The sequence below is a fragment of the Meriones unguiculatus genome, chromosome 7 (genome assembly GCF_030254825.1).
Source record: "Meriones unguiculatus strain TT.TT164.6M chromosome 7, Bangor_MerUng_6.1, whole genome shotgun sequence".
NCBI classification, from domain to species: domain Eukaryota; kingdom Metazoa; phylum Chordata; class Mammalia; order Rodentia; family Muridae; genus Meriones; species Meriones unguiculatus.
This window is the reverse complement of record NC_083355.1, coordinates 15,480,964-15,505,412: the sequence shown is the minus strand read 5'-3', so window position 1 is coordinate 15,505,412 and position 24,449 is coordinate 15,480,964. Positions and strand designations below refer to the sequence as shown.

The following is a 24,449-nucleotide window of genomic DNA, read 5'->3' as shown; positions in this document are numbered from 1 at the left end:
CCCCAAAGTGCTATGAGCAGGACTCCCCTCCCCCCCAAGGCTGCTGGGCTTCTGAGGAGATAGTGTGGTGGGGGTGGGGGTGGGAATGGTGGGAATGGTGGAATTCCCACCACTGTCAGCGCTCCTCTTAAACTTACTCATCAATGCAGAGACCCAGCTCACCTCCCGGGAGTCCACAGCCGCGTACATGATGTCCATCCAGCCCTTGAAAGTAGCCTGAGAGATCACAGCAGGGCATGAGAGAAGGGGCTTCCTCCCTTCCCTAATCAAGCCCTCCCCAGAGACCACCAGCCAGGATCCCACTAGGCAGCGTCAAATATACTAGAGATAAACCCAAACCCCAGGTTCCATGGCATGGCAAACATGGCCATCCCCTAATAAGGAGCAATCCTAGGCTCTGATATGATTGAGGATCAGCTAGGCCCTTCCACCCAGTTCTGAGCACTCACCACCTGGAGGAGGGAGAGGTAGCCCAGACCCACGTTGTCATAGTTGACCTTGACGTTCATCCAGCGGACCTGGCCTGTGTGCATGAGGCTCTCACACTCGGACTTGTTGTTGACCACAGAGATGTCGAATCTCTCAGAGGTGGTTGTGTTGACGCAGTAGTAGAACTTTCCAGCAAACAAGTTGACCCCCATGATGCTGAAGATGAGCCAGAAGATGAGGCACACAAGGAGGACATTCATGATGGAAGGGATGGCTCCCAGGAGGGCATTCACCACCACCTAGGGGCCAGGGGGGTGGTCGGGGGTCACGTTAGAGCCACTCTCAGGCATCCGACAGGGGACTCCCAGCTGTACTGTCACCCAGGAAGGGCCAATCTCAGCCAGCCCCGGGGAGAGGAGTCTGCTTGGGTGTGTGTGTACACAGGGGTAAAGGGTAGGGTTAGGGGGACCAGTGAGCTCCCACGCTGGTCTTCTAAAGGGCTCTCTGCTTGGCTGGAGCCATCAAAGCAGAGTGAGGGTGCCAGGCTTCTCTGGAAGCTGCCAGGTCATGGGTCACAAAGCAGGAGACAAACATTGCTTTCTGAGCCCCCATAGGAAACTCAGCTCACGTGACCTGGCTTGGCTCACTGCATTGGTGAGACACATACACAGGGCATAAGAAGAAGCCACCAAGTTCTGTAAAACAACAGGATTCAGGGCTGGATCTCTGTCCTTTGCCAGACCTGGCCAAACAGGTTTGCCCCGCTGTTTTAGTCTTGGCTGAATCTGAGACCTCCCCTTCTTTAATTTTTTTTTTTTTTTTTTTTTTTTTTGAGATAGGGTTTCATGTATCCTAGGCTGGACTTGAACATACTATGTGGCTGAGGAAGATCTCGAGCGTTGACTGCTACCTCCCAAGCTCTGGGATCAAGGGTGTGTGCCACCACGCCTAATGTATGAGGCTCAGGGGATAGTTCCAGAGCTTGGCTTGTGCCAGCTGAGCACTCAACCAATGGAGCCACACCCTGGCCTGATTAGTTCCCTTTTAAGTAAGAGCTATTTCATGACCTCTAGCCAGGGTCAGTGGCAGGAGCTAGAGATGCTCTTCAAACCACTCAGTTAGCCATGAGCAGGTTATCTCTCTCAGTGGGCAGAGGTTCTCCAGCACCAGGATTGGGGACCCAGCCTTGTGCCAGAATCTTACACAAGCTGGGGAGGAGGTCAGGACGCTTAAGCTGAGCCTGCCACTGCCCAGGAATGAATCTTATTCCCAGCAGGTCTCCCGCCGCTGGGGATGGGGGGATGGGTAGGAATCCCACTCAGACCCTGTGTTTCCCAGTCACTTCTGCTCTTACGGGCCTATGGGGATCTTTTCTAAAGTGCCCCTGAGCCCAAGGACATGGTTCCATGTTCAAGGGGGGCAGGCTCAGTGCCGAAGCAGAAATACTTGCTTACTCGCTCATGTTACAAGGCCCTTGGGGTACCCATAAACCCACAAGTAGATCTTCCTGGTCTTGCCTCAAGCTGCCCAGGCCACTGCAGCAGCCTCTGTCGCCCTCCAGTGGTGGCAGAGACAAGCTAAGGGTTTACTAGGGCTTGGGGTAGGACTGGGGCTTCCTTGGAAATAGGTCACAGCCCTAAACTCCAACCATCAATGCTTTGAGCCTACTGCTTGTCCCTGGTTGGCTGAAGTATTTTCATGTACCTGGTAACCCCGCCTCACGGACGGCTGCTCTCCCACCCCAAGCCCTCCTCAGCCGAGCCCTCACACAATACTCACCCTCATGCCCTCAAATCGGGACAGTGCCCTCAGGGGACGCAGGGCCCGAAGTGTGCGCAAGGATTTGATAGGCCCCAGCTCAGAGTAGCCCAGCCAGTTGGCCACCAGGCTGATGATGGAGACCTGGAAGAAGGGTGTATTCAGGGGGTGGAGGGTCCCCGGCTTTCCTCAGGGCTGGGACACACGAGAGGGAGATCCCTGTGTCCGTTTGTCTCCTGTAGACCCCATCCCTGGTGGATAAACCTGTCTGGTGGGAAGAGTAGCCTTGTGACCTCTAGCACCCCCACCTCACCTCCACGATGTCACCTATAACCTTGAACAGGAAGGACAGCACCCATTTCCCATGGTCCTATGTGGCTATCAAAGAACATATGAAAATCTTGCGTTACACTAGCAGGGATCATAAGGCCCCAGGCCTGGGCTGCAGTGTCTAGGGAGCAAGACACCACTCTATTGGGAGCGGTGCCAACCTGGGTGTCTGAGTGTGTGGGTTTGGACAGGTCCTACCTCTAAAGGCCTTGACATCTGGCTGTGCGTCCAGACCCAGGGGACTCACGTCCACAATGAGGAAATCGAGCCAGCACCAGGCATTGGTGAAGTAGACCTTGAAGCCATAGGCCACCCACTTCAGCAGCATCTCCAGGATGAAGATGTAGGTGAAGACCTTGTCGGCATATTCCAGGATGGTGCGGATGACTCGCCGCTGCTCGATGTAGATGTCTTCGAAGGCCTGGAGATATAACCCACAGTGGCCAGGGGCCCAGGAGCTGGGGCAGCCGGCTCTCGACCCCCAGCCTGCCTGCTGCTGCTGGTTCCCAGGGGTCTTGCATGGGAAGACCCAGCCTGTCACTAAGAGGGGCAAGCTTCCTGATAGGGAAGGGGTCCCCGTTCTCAACCATCCACTGGGAGTCCACAGTCATGTCCACAGTCCTGTGCACCCTTAACTCCACATCCCCAGGGCCCACCTACCACCCCTTCAGCTGAGGGGACCGGACCAGGCCCTGTCTCTTCCTCTAAGAAACCAATGCTGGGCCGGGGAGATGCCTCAGCTTGTGAAAGCATGAGGACTGGAGCTCAGCCAGAACCCATGTCAAAGCTAGGTGGCGGCAGCTGAATGCCTGTGATCCCAGTACTCAGGAGACGGGAGACAGGAAATCTGCGGAGCAAGATGGCTAGCCAGACCAGCCCTAACAGTGAGCTGCAAGTTCAGAGAGAGACCCTGCCTCAATGCAAAATGGGGGAGATCAACTGAGATCATCTGCCATCCACCTTGGGCCTCTACACGCGTGCATACACACACACACACGAAGCTAATGCCTTCTAGAACACCTAGAAACATAAACGAGTCCTCCTTTAGGTCCCCTGGGTTTGGAAGTGTCCCGTCTGCAGCCACCCTTGGTGTGAAAGGGTAGGAGCCCTAGGGAGCAAGGCCACCCGCTCCCACCCCGCCCCGTCCCTGGGGGAGGTGCCTACCAGGGCTCCACTGCTGAGCAAGATCATGAAGACGATGAAGGTCTCGAACCAGTTGTGCTCCACGATCTTGAAACACGCTCTGCGCAGCGTCCACCACATTTTCCCCCGGCCTTGGGAGATGTCCACGTAGAGGCAGGGGCAGCGCTGCACGCAGGCTGGGCAGCAGGGTGGTACGTGTCACTGGCCATTGGGTGCTTCAGGACGCACCCTCCGCCGCCCCCCCCCCGCCATGCCGCCCACCTCCTCCCCACACCTGGCCCCATCTGGTTCACATCGGGGGGGATGGAGCTCGGTGCTCTCTCTACAGCCCACTCCATTCCCAGGGAGGAAAGACGCTTTACAAGCAAGCTCAGGGCGGCAGCCATCCCCGTCCTCCCTCATCTCGCACCAGCTTAGCGCTTTGGCAGAAGGGCCCCTTGGGCTCCAGCATTGGCTCCCCGGGGAAGGCCGGGAGAGCAGAACTGGAGAAGAAAACCCTTTGTGTTTCTGTAGCTCCCCTCGGCCCAGGCCTGTAGGAGAGGCCTCACCCTCCGTGAAGCACTCCTCAGGCAGCTCCCCCTCAGGGCTCTCCTCAGCCTGCTCCTCAGGGTCCTCCTCAGGGGGCTTGTAGTCAGCCGTGCTGCAGACCGACGAGTTCCCATCATAGAGGGGCGGTAGTGGCTTCTGTGGGGACCAGGGGGCATGTGACTCATTCTCCCAAGGGAGAAAGGAGGAGAGATTAGAGCGGGCTCCACTCATTCATTCATTTCACTCAGCCCTCGAAAACTACCACTGTGTCCTGGCACAAGTCCCCTAGTGACGAAGGTGTCCTCCCCTCTGCCTGCGTGGAGCTTGAAATGTAGGAAAACACAGTGAAGGCTGAGGAGGACAAGAGGTGGGCTGAGGTGGGGGCTCGGCCCAGGGGGGTCCTAGGTGGTGTGGAGATATAGGGGGCCAGCAGAAGAAGAGAGGCCTGAAGGTGCTTTTGGAGGGGCCAGGATAAGAAACACGGCCAAGCTAGCCCCGAGCAGCCACAGCTGCAGGGAGCAGGCACACGGTGCCCCCAGAGTCCAAGCCTTCCCACCCCCAGGGTCCGTTGGGCTGAGAGATCCAGAAAGGATGGAAAATTTCCCCCAGCCAAGGCTCTGGCGTGGCGCCAAGGGAACCTGATCATGGTGGGGGCAGGGCGTGGGGGCTGGTGCCCTGACCTAGCTAGGACTCCTCCCCAACTCCTAGCGCTGTCCCAGGCCGGACTCTCAGGCTGGCCCCCGTGCTTCAAGAAGTTCCTTCACTGTGAAGCTTCTGTCCACAGATGTCACCTGGTGTGCATATGTGTGTGTGTGTGCTGAAGTTCTGAATCTGGGGTACTAGTCAGAAAACAAGAACGGGCAAGGTCTTGTTGCCAGTTGTCAGAAAGGGAAACCGAGGCACGGAGCATTTGGTCACTCAGGGCATACACCAGACTGCTGGCCTTACCCTTGCAATGCCCAGAATTGCCCTTTAAGCTCTGCTTGCTCCTCAGACCTCTTGCCTGCCCAGAGCCACGTACCTGCGGCTCTCTAGCCAGCCCCTCCCCCACTGGGTTCCTCATACCGAGGTCGAGGCTGGTGCCATGTTTCCTGGGGGTATTTATAGCACAGCAGGCACTCAAGTCCCTGCTAAGTCAACGGTGCCACATACTGGTGTGTGTTGGGGGCTGGGATCCGGCAGTCAAGAGCTTTTAGGACAAAGTTCATTCAGTTCTAATGCCCTGACAGGCCCAGGGCTGAAGGGTGGCGCGAGCAGTGCCCCTTGCTTCCATCATGGGTTAATTCTTTTCACATGGAGAGTGAGGGGCTCAGAGTCAACTCCCCCAGGCAGCCCTGACAGGGTCCCAAGCCTGTAAGAGTGACTATCGCCTGTATCTCTCAACTCCCGTTGGGTTCTCTTACTCTTGTCCTCAGCTCTGTGGCCAGGACCTGGTACCCTGCTCTACACTGAGAAGATTGGACAGCCCCAGAGCAGTTCTTTGTAAAAATGTATGACTATGCCACTCTCAGCCACCATGGGGCCTCAGGGTTACAGATCAGGTCTGAACATACGTGGGGCAAAGTCTTGAGCAGCAGGGTGAGGGTGAGGCCTTCAAGCCCAAAGGGCATTTAAGAGAGGCCTCGTGGGCCCACAGTAGTAGACCTGAGGAGCCACAGATAAGAGCATCTGCCCAAAGATGCCACCTGGTGGCAGAAAGGGCCCAGGGAGAGTTTTGGCCTGACCAGTTACAGCAATCCTGTAAGAGTTGCTAAAAGTCTCCATTACAGAGAGCCAACACAACACCAGGTGACAGGGCAGGAACCTTTCACAGATAACTGAAGGTCGGGAAGGTCTAATGACCTGTCTAAAGTTAGACAGCCCCCCACCCCACCTCTGCAGCCAGACCCTCAGTGGGCTCACCTTGACGTCCTCGGGTTCCGAAAAGGTGTCCGTCTCCTCCTCCGTAGGCATCTCCAGGTCGGACTCCTCGGAGGCAATGGGCACCTGGATGGTGAGGTAGGGATTGTTGATGAAGTTGAGGTGGTCCAGCTCGATGCTGGAGCGGGGGCCATCGGTCAGGCCCACGTGGTTCAGAATATGGTTGTCCTTCGGCTCCTTGTCCCCATCTTCCGGCGGTGGCTCCTTCTTCTCATCCTCGGGAGCACTCTCCCCAGCACCCCCGGGCTCACCGAGGCTGAGCATTATGTCCTTGGGGCGCAGGATCTTGCCATGCAGCAGCCCCAGGAGGAAGGTCTTGGCGAAGCCAATGCCCCACTTGATGCGCCCGATGGCTATCTGTAGGTTGTTCATCTCGCCGTCTTCGTCTGATGCTGCCAGGCTGTCCGCACTGAAGGAACTCAGCAGGAGAGCCAGGAACAGATTCAGGACCTGGGAAGCAAGGGGCGGAGGGTCTCAGGCCAGCTCAGGTCTGGGGGGGTACCATCTTCATCCAGCAGGGGTCTCTCAGAACTATACAGCAAAACGACCTCCTGTTGGGCACCTAAAAGGATGCCATCTGCCAGGTGTAGTGGTGCACGCCTTTAATCCCAGTTGCTTAGGAGGTAGAGGCTGGTGGATCTCTGTGAGTTCAAGGCTAGCCTGGTCTACATAGTGAATTCCAGAACAACCAGGGCTATGTAGAGAGACTTTGTCTCAAAACGAACGAACAAACAAACAAACAAACAAACAGGTATAAAAGGATGTTATCTAGTGAGGTACTCGTGATTGCCAATGGGAGGGAGGCTGCTAGTCTCATTCCCACCTTGCAGATAGGAAAACTCACCCTCACCCTGCTGCTTAAAGAGGTGACAGCGTTGGTGAGGTACACTGGAGGATTGTGACTATCCTCATTCCCCACTGCTGGGAAATGAAGGACGAAGCTCAACTCCAAGCTTCCAAAACGTTTTGGAATCTTAAATTTTTTAACTCATTTTTTTTTTTCAGGGAGGTTTTACGTAGCCCAAGTTGGCTTAATACTATATAACCTAGGCGGGCCTTGAACTAGAGATATTCTTGCCTTAGGCTCCTGAGTACCGCTGTCACAGAGGTTTATTCTGTGTGTGTGTGTGAGTGCCTAAGGCATCAAACTCTGGAAACAGAGTAGCAGCAGGCTGTAGCTATCAGGTTCCTTTACATCCAACACTGATGCCAAGAATTGAAGCTGGGTCCTCTGCAAGAGAAGTAACTGCTCTTAGCCTCCGCGCCATCTCTCCAGTCCTTGAGTGAGGCTTTCAACCGAGGGTCTACTCCCCTGGTGTCCCCTGCTGTCCTGGGAGGGACCTCTGACCAGCAACCACCCTACCTACTCTGCTAACTGGGTCTCTAAAGGTCACTGGCCAGCCATCTACTTCCTCCATTTTATTTTTCTAGGGGACAATGAAATACCTGCCATGTGGCTTCATGGAGCCCGCAGCCTTTGAGCAGACAAACCCAGTACTGTGGCTACAGGTGGCAGCAGCAGCCAAGGGATAAATTTCAGCACCGTGCTACCACCTGGCTCTGCACCTTATCTTATTAGCTGCCTGGGCCTCTTATGCCTCCATCTCCTTATCTGTAAAATGCAAATAATTCCAGCACATTGCTAAAAGAAAAAAAAATTGATACAGATAGACTTAATAGGTACTCAAACTGGCTATCACACATGGAATAATATAATAATAATAATAATAATAATAATAATAATAATAATAAACTGTGCAAGGTATAGGGATTAGATGACTAATCCTGAGTTGGGACAGCATTTTGTAAATCAAACCATGGACCTGGGTAAAGAAAATTGAACCCCGGAACTCAGTAAAGAAAACTGAGTCGCAGAAAGATGGAATGATTTGTCATAAGATGGACAGACCACAGGCTTCTGGCATCATTATACAACCTCAGAGAACATCACTCCTTTATACTACAAGAAGAATTCTGTTCTGGGAGGCTTGCAATATGGCGGCCCTTCCTCTCACCAGCTCACCCAACTTTAACAACAGGATGAAGGTGAGGCTGTCTAGGGTGGAAGGTCATCTGCAGCCTCTGCCTGTCAAGGACACGGTCAAGTTTTTACTCTCTTGGGCATGAGGGAATGAGGGAGCTTATGTGTGAGAATCTACTGTCCTTGACTCTCTTCATGTGTTTTATGGCCTGGCACGATCAGCGTCCTCCAAGGTCTTTTCGTCATGGTCTTAACTGTCCAGTTAACAGGGTATCTTTAAAAATTATATTAAAATCCTTCCTAGGGGAATCTGCTGGGGGTCACTGCCTCATGTCCCATAGCTTGCCGCCATCGCCCCCACCCATATTTACTGGTCTTTCTTCTCTCTCTGGGGAGGGGACCTCCAGTTGCCAGAAACACATTTGAGATGGGAATTAGCTGCTCTCTGGGTCAGCAGGGTTTGCACACGGCTCCTGCCTGGGACAGAAATAGCCTCCTCAGGCAAGGGGATGGGGGGAGGGGCAGGAGAGGGAGGGCACACTCTCTGGGAGGGAGCTCGGGGGTGGGGGTTGGGGTACCCATATCCTAGTCCCTTTCCCTTTTTCACAGTAAGCCAGAGGATGTGACCAAGTGCCTTGGATGCAGAGGGTAGGAGTGCCCATGAACCCTGGCAGGGCACCCTGGTGCCCTCTGGCAGACACCTGCTTCTCTGAAGAGGGAGAGGGGTGAGAGGGGTGAGAGGAGACAGGGCCCAAGGAAATGAGCACACTGTCTCCCTCAGCTGCTACAAGCAAATTGGGAGATGGGCTGTGAAGGGGTGTGTGTGTGTGTGTGTGTGTGTAATAGTACACAGAGGCAGTGCCATGCCATGACTGCAGATTCTGGAGCCAGAAAACTTGGCTCTAAATACATTGTCTCTGAGCCTTTGCTTCCTGGTCTCTGAAATAGACACATGGGTCCAGCTCTCCTAGGATGGTGGTGAGGACTGAGTAAATACACAGACTGAGTGCGGGACTCCAGGCAAATGCTGAACCAGCGCTGCTGGCATCAAGGTTACGGTGATCGCTGCCACTCTCACTGTGATCACACACCCGGGCTCTAGTCCCAGCTCAGCGTGTCGGGAGCTGGGTGTCTCTGGGCAATCCTCCTCCAGTGCGGAGACAGTATTCCCGGCCTCACCCGGCTACGGGGGAGGATTACTGGAAGTTTTAGGCTGATGGCTGGAGGCACCAATTTTATTATAATAATTATTAACCTATAACTTCCCACCTGTGACATCTGACCTCCCTAAACTTAGGAGGACAAGCTCGGAGACCTGAGCCATGGAACGCTCACAATCACCATCATTGACACCCTCGTTTTCCAGACGGGAAACCCAAGGAAAAAGGTTACAATTATCGTGGGGCCATGTGCCAGTGAGATGGCCCAGGGTGTAGAAGAGCTTGCCATACAAGCCTAAGGACCTGAATTCACTGATCAGATTTCATGGTGGAAACAGAATCAATTCCCCAAAAGTAAAGGGGTCCTTATTCTCTCTCCCTCACACACACTCACACGGTGACTAAAAAAAAACCACATAGGAAGACCTTGCCTCAAACAAACAAACAAACAAACAAACAAAAACACCAACAATAAAAAACCCAGCACAAAATGTTCTCGACTGCCCTTGTACAGAGAGAGAACATTCCTACAACTCTTTTTGCTGCCCCGGCCCTTAACTTCAAGCATGTCATTGCTCCCCCACAATCCTGTCCTGAAGTTTGGTCAGGGGACCTTCTCTTTTCCCCCACTCTCTCAGAACCCTCTCCCAGGACCTGCAGTCCTGACTGCCCTCCTGTAGCTGTCCCATGATCTCCTCCAGCTGAGGTGACACCCCCTCCCCCCTCAGCACCAGCCCCCAGCCAGAGCTCAGCGATATCCGAGAAGCACCGACCAAGCAGCCCACAGATTCCTTCAGCCTTGGTGGGGACCTGGGGCTGGGTGTCTTCCATCCTCTGTTGCCCAGGACAAGTGTTGGCCACCCCAGGGGACAGCTGGGGGCCACACTAAGGAGCCCTGATGGGAGTGCCCTGACCTCTACCCCAAGAAGGGGAGACATGCGTGTCAGGTAGACCACGAGCCTTGCCCCTGTCCCGCTGGCATCTATCCTATGCACAGCCCCGTGCACACACACAGATCCAGCCTAAAAGCCAGGCATGGTACATACACACCTGTACTAATGGCACTCAGGAACCTGAGGCAGGAGGATTGCTGAGAGTTCTAGTTCTGGGTTATAGAGCGAGTCTCAAAACTGAACATTGTCTCTGAACCAGTGACGGCAGGAGTAGTGGTCTCCTAGGCTCTGTCCTAGAGTTTGCACAACCAGATACCCAGGGCTGGGGCCAGGAAACCATTAAAAAAAAAATTATGCTGATTGGGAAACAAAAAGTTTTGAAGCTCACTCGCAGAGTGAATCATAAAATTACCATTTCAGGGGGTGGGCGTGGATGAAAGTGTTTTCAAGTTAGATTTGTTCATTTTATTTCATGCATGTTTTGTCTGCATGCATGTATATGTATGTGTACCACGTAAATGCCTAGGGCCTGAGGAGGTCGGAAGAGGGCATTGATCCCCTGAAACTGGAGTTAAAGATGGTTAGGAACTACCATGTGGGTACTGCTCCTAACCACTGCCATCTCTCCAGCCCCTACTAGTGTTTTTTGTTTTTGTTTTGAGATAGTCCGGGCTGTCCTGGCACTCACTAAGTGGCCCAGGCTCTCTTTGAACTTGCAGAGATGCTCTCTTTCAGCTTCTTGAATGCTGGGACTATGGTATTTATCACCGCCAGGCCTGACTCATGAGATCTAAACACCAACAATTGTGTACAGCTATACCTGTAATGAACAGGCCCCTTAGAGAAAGAGAGGAACTAGACACGCTTCATGTGTTTCCTGGGTAAGAGCCAGGAAGCTCCCCAGACAGCCTCACTTACCACCAGGTTGCCGATGACCATGACCATGAGGAAGACGGTGAGGCACATGGCCTGGCCGGCCACCTCCATGCAATCCCACATGGTCTCGATCCACTCCCCGCAGAGGATGCGGAAGACGATGAGGAACGAGTGGAAGAAGTCGTGCATGTGCCAGCGTGGCAGCTGGCAGTCTGAGGCGATCTTGCACACGCACTCCTTATAGCTCTTGCCAAACAGCTGCATGCCCACCACGGCAAAGATGAAGACGATGATGGCCAGCACCAGGGTCAGGTTGCCCAGGGCGCCCACTGAGTTGCCGATGATTTTGATGAGCATGTTGAGTGTTGGCCAGGACTTGGCCAGCTTGAAGACACGAAGCTGCCAGGCAGGGGGAGGACAAGCATGGATGAGCCTTGGGTACCACCAGCCAAACCCAGGGAACCCTGGGAGAAATAGCAATACCCAACAGTCTTAAACCCCACCGTCCTGCAGAACAAGGCTTCAGTCTGTCTCTCTTAATGCCTCCTGTTATCCATGTTAAAAAGAAAAAAAAAAAAAGTCCTTATCCACTGAAGATACAGTTTAAAGTGCTTACAAGTGAGATTATGTACCGGAACTGGCTTTAATGCATCTCCCCAACAAAAGGAAATGGGACAGATGAAACAAGGACCTCAGCATGTTAAGAGCACTTCCTGCCCTTCAAGAGGACCTGAGTTCAGTTCCCAGCACCCACAGTTCATAAGCACCTCTAACTCCAGCTCCAGGACATCCAACACACTCTTCTGGCCTCTACAAGCACCCACAGCACAGACATGCAACATACAAACACACATAAAATTATAATATGCTGAGGGATTTTGTAGTTTTGACTGCATTTTTTGTTTGCGTGAAAGTCCTCATGATAAATTAAACAAACAAACAAACAGGAGTGAAGGTCTAGGCGTAGAGAAGAAATAATAATTCTTGGGCCCCAAGCTCCTGGCTAATGGACAATGAGGCTTTGCCCTCCTCCTGCACAGGGGGCTGAAGTCCAAGGTTGTCTAATGTTACCTCCCCTGACCCCGGCCCTGTGTCAAAGAAGGGCTCTCTTTCTCCTGGTTTACAGGTAGAGGTTCTCAGGGGTCAAAAGGCATGCACAGGGCAGCTGGGTCCTCTGCCTTCTGGCCTCTTTGGGCATCCGCCTCCCATCCCCCTCAGCCCCTGGGTCCTGTGTACCAGACGGAAGGAGCGCAGCACCGACAGCCCCTGCACGTTGGCCAGGCCCAGCTCCACCAGGCTGAGCGTGACAATGATGCTGTCGAAGATGTTCCAGCCCTGTTGGAAATACTCATAGGGGTCCATGGCGATCAGCTTCAGCACCATCTCTGCGGTGAAAATGCCCGTGAAGACCTGGGGGGCAGGACACGGAAGCCCTGTCACAGGGCCTCGTGGAGAACTGGGCCTTGGGAGATGACCCCTCCCCCACCTCCCGGCAGAGGCTCTGGGGACTGAAGGGCAGGGGTACCCATGGCCGTGTGTGTACGTGTGTGTGTGTGTGTGTGTGTGTGTGTGTGTGTGAGACAGGTACAAAGGCCATGCCATATGCACAGGTGGGTAAACATAGGCCCATTCCTATCCGTTTCTGATCTTGACCCAATCACAATGTTCAACATTCATGAAGTGCTTTTCACACTGATCTCGATGGCTCACTATTCTCTACAAAACTGGAGAGATTATCACGCCCTTTCCACAAAAAAGCAGTTGAGGCTCAGAGACGTGCACCCCAGCTCCCTTCACGACACTCAGGATCTCTCCTCCGTGCTCCAAGCCTCCCTACTAAGCACAACCCCAGGACCTAGCAAACTTTGCTTCTTGACTTTTGAAACACATATCCCGTAGCTCAGGCTGGCCTTGAACTCACTATGTAGCAGAGGACGACCTTGAACTTCTGATGCTCCTGCCTTCAATTTTCAGGTGCTAGGATTACACACATGTCCCATCATGCCCCATTTTATTCAGGGCTGGGAACAGAGCCGAGCAAGGCTTGCTGGTAAGGGAAGTACTTTACCAACATTCTCAACCACTCAGCAAGCTTTGATGGGAGCAGGGTCTTGGGCAGGGGCTAAAGGGGGCAAAATCAGTAAGGAGATCTGCCTTACTGATCATATCTGCCTCCTCAGCCCCAGAACAGGTACCCGAGGTCCTGTTCAAGTTCACTGCCCATGGCCCCCCTTCCTACCAGGCACCAGCGGCTCTGGGTCCACAGTCGCCTAGACGGTGGGCGTCCCTCCGAAGAGCTTTCCCTGGCCATAGCAGGTGCCCAGACAGCAGCACCGTGTGGGCAGTGGGTGGGCAGGCAGACAGGCCCTGCCCATCACACATCTCGGAGGCTGTGCCAGAGCTGGGAGCACACCCTTCCCCCTCTTGGCCAGCCTGGCCGGCTGCTTCATAAGATAGAGGCGAATCTGCCTCGAGGGCTTGGGATTTTGATGATTCGGTCTTCAGGCTCCCTACCCAGGCCGGCCCCAACCCTCCCTCCCAGCCTACACTCTGAGTCTGCCTCTCTCTGGAGGATTTGCCATGGGGGTAGGGGGTCGGGGGTGGGAGGATTGAGTAGGGTGAGGCCCGGGGCAGCAGCGCTGGTGGAGGCAGCGTGCTTTTGCCTTTGTCAGGCTCCACTGGGGCGGGCAACGAGGTGCTAATGCTCCTAACGAGCCGGGATAAGCAGTCGGATCAGAGCATGTCAACAATGGCTGAGCAGCAAAGAGCTGGGGAGAGAGAAGCCGCGGAGGCCTGGGCGCGGAGAGACCTCTGGGGGAGGGCTAGCCCCCTCCCCGCTTTTGCATCTGGATGCCTCTGGCTGTCTGTTTCCACTCCCAGGTCCCTTGGCCTCTTTGAAGCGAAGCTCATTGGAAGTTGAGAAGCTTGTTCCCTAGCCCCGCCCATTTCCACAGCCCCACTCCCTCAACCCCAACTCCAGGAGGTGGCCTGGTCCCCAGACCTCCAGGGAGTCCTGATCTCAGCTCACGCCACCCTCCTCGTTCCCGGACACTTTGAAGTTCAACTACCTTAGTCCCTAGACCACAGCATTTGTGTCTCCTCTGTGCCACCCACGCCAGCTGTCCCCACATGCCTTACCTTTCCACCCAGCCCAGGCGGCCCCACATTTCTCTCCCGGCCTCCAGATGCCCGCCCCCTCCTTCTGCGCCTTCCTTACCAGGTTGCCCACGGAGAGCACGTTGTCGAAGTGCTCCGTCATGGGGTAGTGCTCCATGGCCATGAAGAGGGTGTTGAGCACGATGCAGATGGTGATGGCCAGGTCCACGAAGGGGTCCATGACGATCAGGTGGATTATGTGTTTGAACTTCACCCAAGGGGTGCAGCAATTCCAGATGAGCACTTTGCGCGCACACTTGTACCACCACGGCGGGCACTTCTGATGGGCCTCTTCCAGCTCTGGAGGTGGGGTCGTGATGGAGGTCTGATGAAGAGTCTCTCTCTGCCCTGACTCTTTTGCCCACCCCCTTAAAAAGGCTTCCTTGCCCTCCCTTACCCCACAACACTTCGCTCTCAGGACCAGCCCCCTCAAAACCCCACCCGGAAGGCCCAGCCCTCTAAGCCCCGCTCCCCCAGGGCTTAGCCCCTCAAGACACATCTCCTTGGTAAGCATTAACCCGAACCCCTCCCCAGGGCTCTACTTTGAACCCTACCATCTTGTTGTGCCCCCACAATGCAACCCTCAGTGGGCTGGAGCTCAGCTATCTGCCAGCCTCCGGGGCTTGGGATTCTACCAGGAGAGAGATACCCTGGCTCTGGCTGGGTTCCAGCGTCTTTAGCGAGCACTGGGAGTTCCCTATAGGGGGCCAGTCCCCAGCGCTGCCGCCCTGTGGTCCTGAAGGCCTTTCCTCCCTGCTGCTCGTAATGTAGGTCATTCCAGACTGTCCAAGGGCCTTTCCCTCTTGATCAGCTTTCTCAAAAACCCCTATTCTTGTCACCCCCCAAGCTGTAGGCTCTATAGGATGGGGCATTTCCTTCACCAGGCCTCTGTGGCCTCCCTCTAGGCAGGCTCTCCAGTACTCACCCCTGGAGACTTAAGAGGTAAACACTATTGGCTCCACCTGTTTTGCAGGTGAAAGCGACTAGGTGTCAGGGCCTGAGACCCTGGGTGGGGCTGGAGTCCCACTGAGGAGTGAGAAAAGTGAACCTCTTTCCAGGCTGTCTCAGGCTAGTCTGCTTGGGCTAGCACTGTAGGTACCCTAGTTTCTGAAGCCTGAGAAAGAGACCACAGTGGAAACAGAGGCAGGGGCCTTCTTGGGCCGCTTCTGCTCAGCTTTCCCCAGACCATTTTCTCTGGCAGGACACAGTCGTCTGAATGCAGAGTGTAAGGTTAGGGGAGATGGATCCCTTTGAAGGTTCACAGAGCCCTGAAGAACCCCAGACTCTGCTTTTTGTACAAGGCAAGCCCTGGGGAGCAATTGCGACCCTTCTCTGGGTCAGAATTTTGTTTTGTTTCTAGCCTCCTTCTCTCTTCATTTCCTTCCTTCTTCCATATCTCTACTGTTCCTTTCTCCTCCCCACCTTCCTCTTCCAGCCATACATCTGTCTTTCCTTCCATTCAGTAATGTGTTCTACCCCATCTACTATGCTTCTGCCCGCCCTTCCTTGTTACTTATTTTTAATTTTCCTCCCGAGACTTGGGGGTACCACAGGACTTGTGAGGAATCTGTGATCCCCCTTGGGGATTTAATCATTGATCTTTAACCTTTACCCAGGAAACATTGGAGTAGTTTCCGGGACACCGGACCTTCCTGGTTAGTATTATTAGCCTGTCCTTCCCTGTTGCCTTGGCAGCCCCAGAGCCCTCCCGGAAGCCCCTAATTCCCGCAATGGCCTGGCCTTGCAGCCAGAAATGGGCCAGGTTGACAGGACTATATTTATCCCAGCTTATTTCTTTAGTGTCAATATTAAGTTACTACCCTCCTGATGCTGGGTCCAAGCAGGCCCCACCCTGCACCCCAGGAAGCTGAGAGGCCTGGTGGGCACCACAGGCAGAGTAGAAGGGGGTGGGGTACAGCACACTCACCCTCCATGGCATCTGAGACGGCACTTTCTGCACTGCAGCTTGGCCTCGGGGGCCCCTTCTCCCCGGATGTATCCAGACTGCCATTGCAGTCTTTGCTGTGGCTTGGGTCCCCGTCTGCCTCTCCACCTTCCAGAGCCTGGGCAGCCTTAGCCTGAAAACAAGCAAGGACGCTGAATGAACACACTCCTAGAAACGCTTGCTGAGCCTCTTGGATGATGGGCCCTTTTTTATTTTTTCATAATTTTTTTAAATTTAAATTTAAATTTATTTTTAGCTAATGTCAAATCTAGCACATGTAGGGAAGGGGTAGTTCTCAGTGGCAACTGAGTGACAGGGTAAGGACAAGGTAACTGAGGACCCTTGACCCTGAAGATGCCCAACCCCGATACATTGCTGGGCCCTATACTTCACACATGTATGAAAAAGAGGGCAGCTCCTCCAAAAACAACTTGGGGTGCCGCCTCTGCCTCAACAAGAGCCCAGAAAGCACAAAGCCATACACCTTTTCTCTGGAGGAAACTTCACATTTCATTCCTAAACTCCTTGCCGTGCAATGGGGAAGCTGAACCACCCCTTCCACCAAAGCTCCCAACCTAGGGCTTTCTGCTCCTTCTGCCCCATACCCTTCCCTCTTGCCCCTCCTCCTCCCAGCCTGCCTGGAATATAAGGCAGTGGTTAAGCAGTCTATGCCAGTGCCAGGGAGACCCTGGGGTCCTCACCCCAAACTCCCTGCCTAGGTCCACACCTTTTCCAACTCCTCCTGGTGTTTCTTGTATTTTTCAAGCATCTGTTGAAACTCCTCCTCTTTCTCCTGGTCCTCGGCCAGGGTAGCCTCATTCTGCTCAGCATACGCCATGGCCACCACCGCCAGGATGAGGTTGATGAGGTAGAAGGAACCCAGGAAGATGATGACCACGAAGAAGATCATGTAGGTCTTGCCAGCTGCTCGGAGGGTCTGGGGATGAGGAGAGGAGGAGGAGGGGTCTCATGGCCTCCTCAGGGCCCTTTTACATCATTGCCACTTAGATAGGTAAGTAGAGGAGGGGTCCCTCACAGAGTCTAAGGACTTGGGGGCCTTGGAGACAAGGTGTTGCCACCCTCAGCAACTCTGCCATGTTTTTGAACTTCAAAATACTTGCGAGTGACCCAGGCACTTCAGTACCCCAGAGCAAAGCTGGGGGGAGTCCGTACAGGCACCCGAGATCAGAAAATGAGATGGACAAACAGCAATGGCTTGAAACCTTGCTTTGCCACAACCTGGTACCTAGTAAATGCTCAACAAATAGCAGACCTATGATTACCGTTATTAATCTTGCTAAAAACACTGCCAAAAAATCAGGAGACTACTGCTGATCCTCAACCCACTGCCATACAAATGGTAAACACCAAGTACAGGCATCCCTCGGCACCCTGGGAACTGGTTCCCTGGATTCCAAGACCTGCAGATGCTCACGCCCCTTCCAGTAAAGGGTGGGGTGTTTTCACCCAGCCTAGGCAGAGGCCCCCTCTTCTAAGCCTGTTTAGATGAAATGTGGATCAAATACAATGCTGTGATAAAGTTGCTGAGCTTTCTAAATTTTGGAACAAAGATCTTTCCCCATAAGATATTTGTACTTGTCTTCCAAACAGGAGTCTCCAGAGAAAGCATAATTTTTCTTTCTAAAATACTTTTCTTTATTGCTTGCTTGCACATTGCTGAGACTTGAACGCAGGACCTTGTACACACTAGGTAGGTACTCTACCACTGAGCTACATCCCCAGCCTTTTTGTTCTGTTCTGTTTGGGTTTTTCAAGACAGGGTTTTTCTGTGTGGCCCTGGCTGTACTGAAATTTGCTCTATAGACCAGGCTGACCTCAAACTCAGAGATCTGCCTGCCTCTGCCTCTGCCTCTGCCTCTGCATCCCAAATGCTGGGATTAAAGGCGTGTACCGCCACTATCCACTTCATTTATTTTTTTAAAGTATTTTTAGTGTATAGCTGGTTGAATCTACAGAGGTGTAGCCCATGGAATTGAAAGGCCAACCATCATTGTGTGGGGGCAGAGTTGAGTTTCCTAGCTGTCCTACTGGTTTCTCTGGGGTTTGGAGATTCCTGGACCCAGACCCTCAACTCATAAAGCAAAACTGGAAGAGGAAAAGGACTGTGGTTTTGCTCCGGCTCCGGCTAAGAGCCCACACGGGCACTGAAGGAGCCCTGTGGAGGAGACTGTGTCGTGGGGACCTGGCCGTCGTGGGTGGGCTCTGTGAGGCTCTGAGAGACAGTGGCATGTCTGGGGGGCAAAGGGGCAGAGTGGGGACAGCTGTACCAGCTGGAAAAGGTTCTCCCAGTAGTCCTGTGTCATGAGGCGGAAGAGAGCCAGGAAGGCCCAGCTGAAGGTGTCGTAGCTGGTGTAGCCATAGTTGGGGTTCCGCCCGGCCTTTATGCATTCGTAACCCTCGGGGCAGTGCCTGGTAGTAAAAAGCAGGGGCTGGCTCAGGGAAGGAAGAGAGCTGAGGACAGATGGAGGGCCGGGGGTGGGGTGGGAGGAGTCCCTAGCTCTCCATCTGTCCTCCAAGCACAAAAGCTTTCTACCCTTGCCCACTGGTTCCCACACACTCCTACCCACCCCAGATCCCTGTCCCTAGAGAGCCCCCAGCTCCCAGGATACCTTGCCCCACAACTCACCCAGCATCGCTGCTATTCCCACAGAGCAGGGCATCGTTGGAGCCCTCCAAGAAATAGAAGTTCCCTTCGGGAATCAGAGGCCACAGAGAAGACGCGTTACCACAGAGACGCACAGTACCCACACGTACACATCACACCCCTGTGCACAGATCTGTGTGCCCGAAGAGGCCACACAGATACCCGTTGGGATCCCTCCCATCTTTGACAAGCTCCAGCGTCTCCAGTGGGTAAACTGTAAGCCGTGTCTGGCTTGGTGCCTCCCGTGGCTATGTCAGGAGTCACCAAGGACCCAGTAAGGGTCAAAGGGCATGTGTCTCTGTGGGCATTGGACTACCACATATTTATTAGACTGTAGAGTTGGGGTTAGGATCTAGGGACCACAGTGAATAGCAGACCCGTGAGTATTAGTGAGTGTGTGAGAACGTGTGTGTGCTAGGGAAGCCTTATTTCTCAGGACCGAATGTACATGTTTTTATTATTTTTTTCAGGGAGTCTCTCATTAGGACCTCATCGGCTAGCTGATAGTGAGGCCCTGGGAGCTGCCCGTTTCCACTCTCCACCCCCACTCCCGCCCCAACCCCCAGTGCTGAAATCACAGGCATGTGCCACTATGCTTAGTTTACATGGGTTCTGGGAATTGACTGTGAGGCCTCAGTTTTGCATAGCGAGCACTTTATGGACTGGGCTCTCTCTTCGGCCTCAGTGGGCTCAGGATTTTTAAAACCATGTGCCATTATCGTGTTAACCCTTTGAGGGAGGTTTCGTCATGCTCCATTTAACAGGCAAGGGTTCTAAGGGTCATGACTGAGTGCCTTATTGGGGGCTAACCCAAGTTGCTTAGTGATGGGCTTAAGGTTATGTCTTCCGCAAAGAAGCGGCTGAGACAGCCGCCATCTGAGGGGCCGGGTTGTCTCCCTGGCCCTCCCTCCTCCCTCCTCACCTTCGTCATTGATGTAAGCATCCCAGTCAAAGGTATAGTTGCTGGTCCAGCTCTCCTGGCTGTTCCACGTGTCGTTGCCATACCACGTGTCATTACCGTACCACGTGTCATTACCGTACCACGTGGTGTTGGTGTCATTCATGGGCGGGGGCCAGCGCACGCACTTCTGCCGCAGGTTTCCCATGAAGAGCTGCAGCCCCACCAGGGCAAAGACACTCAGGCAGAAGACAGTGAGGATCATCACATCGGACAGCTTTTTCACGGACTGGATCAGGGCGCCCACGATCGTCTTCAGGCCTGGTCACAGAGAGGGCAAAATGGTCAGCGGGGGCCAAAGGTGGGATGGGACAGGACTCCCACACTGATCCCCACCCTGAGCCTCAGCCAAGTCCAGCCCTGAGGCTGCTTTCACTCCTCACAGCTTTTCCCTGAAGCCTCTCTATACTAAGCTTTCCTTTTTTTAATTTAATTTTGTTTTGTTTTGTTTTGAGACAGGGTTTCTCTGTGTAGCCTTGGCTGTCCTGAAACTTGCTCTGCAGCTCAAGCTGGCCTCAAACTCACAGAAATGCGCCTGCCTCTGCGTCCCAAGTGCTGTGACCAAGGGCGTGAGCCACCACCGCTCAGCATAACCCTTTCTTGAGTACTTCCTCCATGCGGAGCTCGGCCTTGCCTGCAGAAGAACACTCTCTAAGATTCAATGGGCTGCCTCCTGACCCTCAGAACTACACAAAAGCATGCCTAGGAATTCAATAAATGTCTTCTAGGTTAGCGTTCCTCCAAGTGTTTTCTCCAGACTCCCTCATCTCACACACTGTGCCCTTAAGAAAGAAGCCACCATGTTTGGGAAAGGCAGCGCACCAGGGTCCATTATTGGTTAATACGCAAGGACCAGCAGGGTTCAGTCTGAGAATCTCTAGACTGATTTTGAAAATCAGTGTCTTCATGCAGAGCAGTGGTGGTGCAGCATTTAGTCCCAGCACTGGGGAGGTGGAGGCAGGCGGACCTTTGAGTTTGAGGCAGGCTTGGTCTACAGCGCAAGTTCCAGGGTGGCCAGGGCTACACAGAGAAACTCTGTCTCAGAAAAACAACAACAAACAAACAAACAAAGCTGGGTCTAGTGGCGAACACCTGTATTCCCAGAACTCTGGGAGGCAGAGGCAGGCAGATCTCTGTGAGTTTGAGGCCCGCCTGGTCTACAAAGTGAGTCCAGGACAGCCAAGGCTACACAGAAAAACCCTGTCTCTAAAACAAACAAACAAACAACCCAAACCAACAAAAACAATTCTGATGGAATTCCATGGGACAGATTTTAGTCATTGATGGAAGTCATAGCTTCCTCCTTGGACCCGGTCATTCATTTCTTCCTTCTTTTCCTGACGTGAAACTCAAATGTCCAGCAGTCTCCTTGGAGAGCCCTCCTGAGTCCTGGAGGTGCTGAGGCCTGGCTCAGAGGAAGGCGTTTAGTGAAGTCTCAGTCAGCATTCCCTGTCACTTACCGGCCTCCAGCGCCTGAGAGGGCTCTGGACTAGTGAGGCTTGCAGTCCTTCCTAGCACCAGGACTGGGCTGGTTCCCTCCTCTACAGCCTGCCTGCTGTCCCTTACAGATAATCTGTTTCCCCTGAGCGAACTGCTTATAGGTTCCCACCATGCTCTGCAGTGCTGGGGATAAACCAGGGCCTCACAATGCAAGGCAAGGAATCAACACTGAGTTACGTCTGTTCTCTGCAGGGCTTGTATATACACACATACATGTATATGGAGCCTGGGCTGGTCTCAAACTTGGAATCTTTTGGCCTCTCTGGTGCTAGGATTATAGGTGTGGACCTGCCCACCATGCTGGGTTTTTCCGAATGCTTTTCTGAGCAGCTGGGTGAATCATATTCTGTGTGCCTCATTCTTCCTTTTATAAACAATATTTGTTTTTGTTCTGTTTGCTTATGTGCACGTGTGTTCGCATGTGCATCCTCACATGTGTGTGCCGATACCCAGGAAGGTCAGAAGAGGGTGTGGGATCCCATGGGGCTGGAGTTAGAGGCAGTTGTGAGCCCGGTGTGAGACGCTGGTCACTCTGAGCACTGAGCCATCCCTCCAGCCCCTGGTTCTTCTTGATAAATAACTTTGGAGTTGTCCTTCCCTCACCACTGGGATCGGGGTAATTTGTCCCTCTGCAAGCACTGAGGGCTGGGACTTGCCCTCGTTGAAATGGATTTCAGGTGGAGCTCTGGGCTTGTCTGGTCTCCTCGCATCTCAGGCAGAGTTAGTTTAAACTCATGTTTCTGTATCATGCTGCAGGGCCCAGTGCTCTTTTAGCATCTTGGAGAGCAGTGGTCCCCGACCTTCCTAATGCTGTGACCCTTTCCTACAGTCTCTCATGTGCGGTGACCTCCCCCCAACCATAAATTTATTTTCGTTGCTACTTCATAACTGTTATGAATCATAATGCAAAGACCTATGTTTTCCAACGGTCTTCGGTAACCCCTGTGAAAGGGCCATTCAACACCCCTCAAAGGGGTCGTGACCCACTTTGGTTAAGAACTGCTCTTCTAGATATTTCAGGCTCTTAGTTCTCGTACCCACCCCAGTGTTTAGTAATAAAGAAGCTTAAGCCAGATTGGGCCACAGGCTTGAGGTCAGTGTGGACTGGAATGGAGGGGAGAAGCGGACCCACGCTGTGTGTACAGAGCCTGTGCCCACGCACCTTGGCATCCATCTCTTAAATGCCCAGCCTCCCACTGAGAGCCCCTTCTGCTTGACGGCCAAATGGCCCTCTCTGCGTTCAGACGGCGGCACAATTCTCTACGAACACATGTCCACGCTTCGTCATAGGCCTGAGTTGGGCTCCCAGAACCCGAGTATGCCCTTCTAAGCCTGAGCATGGGGGAGGGCTCGTCGCCCCAGGCAGAGGGTCCCCGCACCTCCCAATACCTGGGATAACCGTGATGGTTTTCAGGGCCCGCAGCACACGGAAGGTCCTCAGGGCTGAGATGTTGCCCAAGTCCACAAACTCTGTCACATACCTGAGTGGGAAGTTGAGGTGGAATGTGTCAGAGCTGGGACAGAAATCAAATGTCTCTGGGTCCAGAAGGAGGACTCCCAAAGAATTCTTGTCACTGGGGTTATCACAAGGAGTGGCAGGCAGGTCGAATGAGCCCCAGCATCCCTGTTTTAACCCAAGAGCTGGGAAGAGCAGTGCAGGGTTTTGCTGCTAGAGAGTGGAGGGACACGGGCAGCGGACAGCCTTGCCCCACGTGCTCACCCACTGGAATGCCGAGTCAAGCCGTCCCTCAAGGTGTATATAGTACGAGGAGGAGACACTGGCCTCTGAGCAGGGCCCTAGGAACATCCTGGCTCCTAAGGCTCAGCCGGCCCAGGGAAGCGATGGCCCCCTCCAACCCCCTCCTGTCAACGCCCCCCTGCGGTACTTGGCCCTCCTGACGCTCCCACCTCCAGCCTCAGGCCCTGCTCACGCCATGGTGATGACACTGAAGTCCAGCCAGTTCCAGGGGTCCCGGAGGAACGTGAAGTCATCAATGCAGAAACCTCGGGCCAGCATCTTAATGAGGGACTCAAAGGTGTAGATCCCTGTGAAGGTGTACCTGGCAAGGACAAGACCGGTTGTGGCCGAGTGAGTCTCCTGGGAACGTGGGCGAACCCTGCCACTGTACAGAGGAGGTGGGGCACCCAGAGGCCGTATGGCTACCTGGGGACATCGGAGAGGGTGACAGCATGCCCACCCCGCCTTGTCCCAAGGGGTTGTGTCACAGGGACAGTGTGTCTCCCCTAAAAGACGTGAGAGGTGTCACTCGGAACACTGAAGGGCAGACCTGGGACAGGGAGTTGGGGGAGGGGCACTTACTCCACATCCTTGGACCACGAAGGCGGGTTGCTCATGGTCATGAACACACAGTTGGTCAAGATGGTGATCATGATAAACATGCTGAACAGCGTGGGGGGGGTGGGTCAAGGAAAGAAAGGCAGCGGCTGGGAAGAGGAAGGTCTCCTGCCCACCCCCCACCTCCCTGTCTATCCCACTCGGGCAGGATATGCGTGGATGAGCACCTTGATGGCCACACGCCTGACGATGCTGAAGGGGCTGAGCATGTAGAGGGCAGGGGTAGCAGAGAACCGGAAGATGGCCTTGCCCTTGTTGAGCACGATGAAGGTCTGAAGCAGGGAGAGAGACACCGTGAGCCCGATGGACAGATGGACAGACAGGGGCACAGCTAGAGGGAGCCACCCCCGCCCAGGCCCAGACCTTCTTGTCGCTGTAGTAAGGGTCCAGGTCCTCGAGGGGGATGCCGATGACCTCAGGTGGGGGATCCCCGTAGATGAGCGGCAGGTTCTTGCCCGCTTCCAGGTCACTGCGCGGCTTCCGCTCAGGCTCCTCAATCTCCATCTGCTTGTTCCGCTCCAGCCGGGCCTCCTCTTCCATCGCCCGCTGCTCTATGGCGGCGAGAGACTCTGGAGTGAAGGGGCGCAGGCAGTGGGGGCCCGGGGGTACCAGGGTGGGCAGAGATGAGCTGGCCATCCTTGCATCCTGGGCTCAGGGGCCAAAGGGGTGGAGGCAGCAGGGGTGGCGGCAGCCCGCAGTCCTGGGGTTCTGAGTGGTCACCGATGCCCTGTGTTCCCCTCGCTCTCTGCCTGCCCAGGGTCTGGGCCAGGGAGATGGGTGTCCTGGTCTTGTCGGGGCTGGGAGCTGTGCCTGCAGGACCTGGGTGCTCTGCTGCACGGGCACTGGGCACG

The 24,449-nt window shown here is 54.1% G+C and overlaps 1 protein-coding gene across 1 annotated transcript in view; it reads right to left on the bottom strand.

Moving 5' to 3' along the window:
* Scn4a (sodium voltage-gated channel alpha subunit 4) overlaps positions 1 to 24,234 on the bottom strand; it is a 28,494-nt gene extending 4,260 nt beyond the window's left edge. Inside the window, exons 1-20 of the mRNA XM_021634287.2 lie at positions 23,962 to 24,234; positions 23,752 to 23,870; positions 23,563 to 23,652; positions 23,174 to 23,302; positions 22,632 to 22,723; positions 19,707 to 20,003; positions 18,767 to 18,830; positions 18,408 to 18,549; positions 16,847 to 17,056; positions 16,102 to 16,252; positions 14,236 to 14,474; positions 12,255 to 12,428; positions 11,061 to 11,417; positions 6,091 to 6,558; positions 4,209 to 4,344; positions 3,682 to 3,836; positions 2,765 to 2,938; positions 2,209 to 2,331; positions 450 to 728; positions 163 to 216 (exon numbers count right to left, since the gene is read on the bottom strand). Coding sequence (XP_021489962.1) covers positions 163 to 216; positions 450 to 728; positions 2,209 to 2,331; positions 2,765 to 2,938; positions 3,682 to 3,836; positions 4,209 to 4,344; positions 6,091 to 6,558; positions 11,061 to 11,417; positions 12,255 to 12,428; positions 14,236 to 14,474; positions 16,102 to 16,252; positions 16,847 to 17,056; positions 18,408 to 18,549; positions 18,767 to 18,830; positions 19,707 to 20,003; positions 22,632 to 22,723; positions 23,174 to 23,302; positions 23,563 to 23,652; positions 23,752 to 23,870; positions 23,962 to 24,234 — 3,726 coding nt within the window. The remainder of the gene's footprint in view (positions 1 to 162; positions 217 to 449; positions 729 to 2,208; positions 2,332 to 2,764; positions 2,939 to 3,681; positions 3,837 to 4,208; positions 4,345 to 6,090; positions 6,559 to 11,060; positions 11,418 to 12,254; positions 12,429 to 14,235; positions 14,475 to 16,101; positions 16,253 to 16,846; positions 17,057 to 18,407; positions 18,550 to 18,766; positions 18,831 to 19,706; positions 20,004 to 22,631; positions 22,724 to 23,173; positions 23,303 to 23,562; positions 23,653 to 23,751; positions 23,871 to 23,961) is intronic.
* Positions 24,235 to 24,449: the final 215 nt, after the last annotated feature.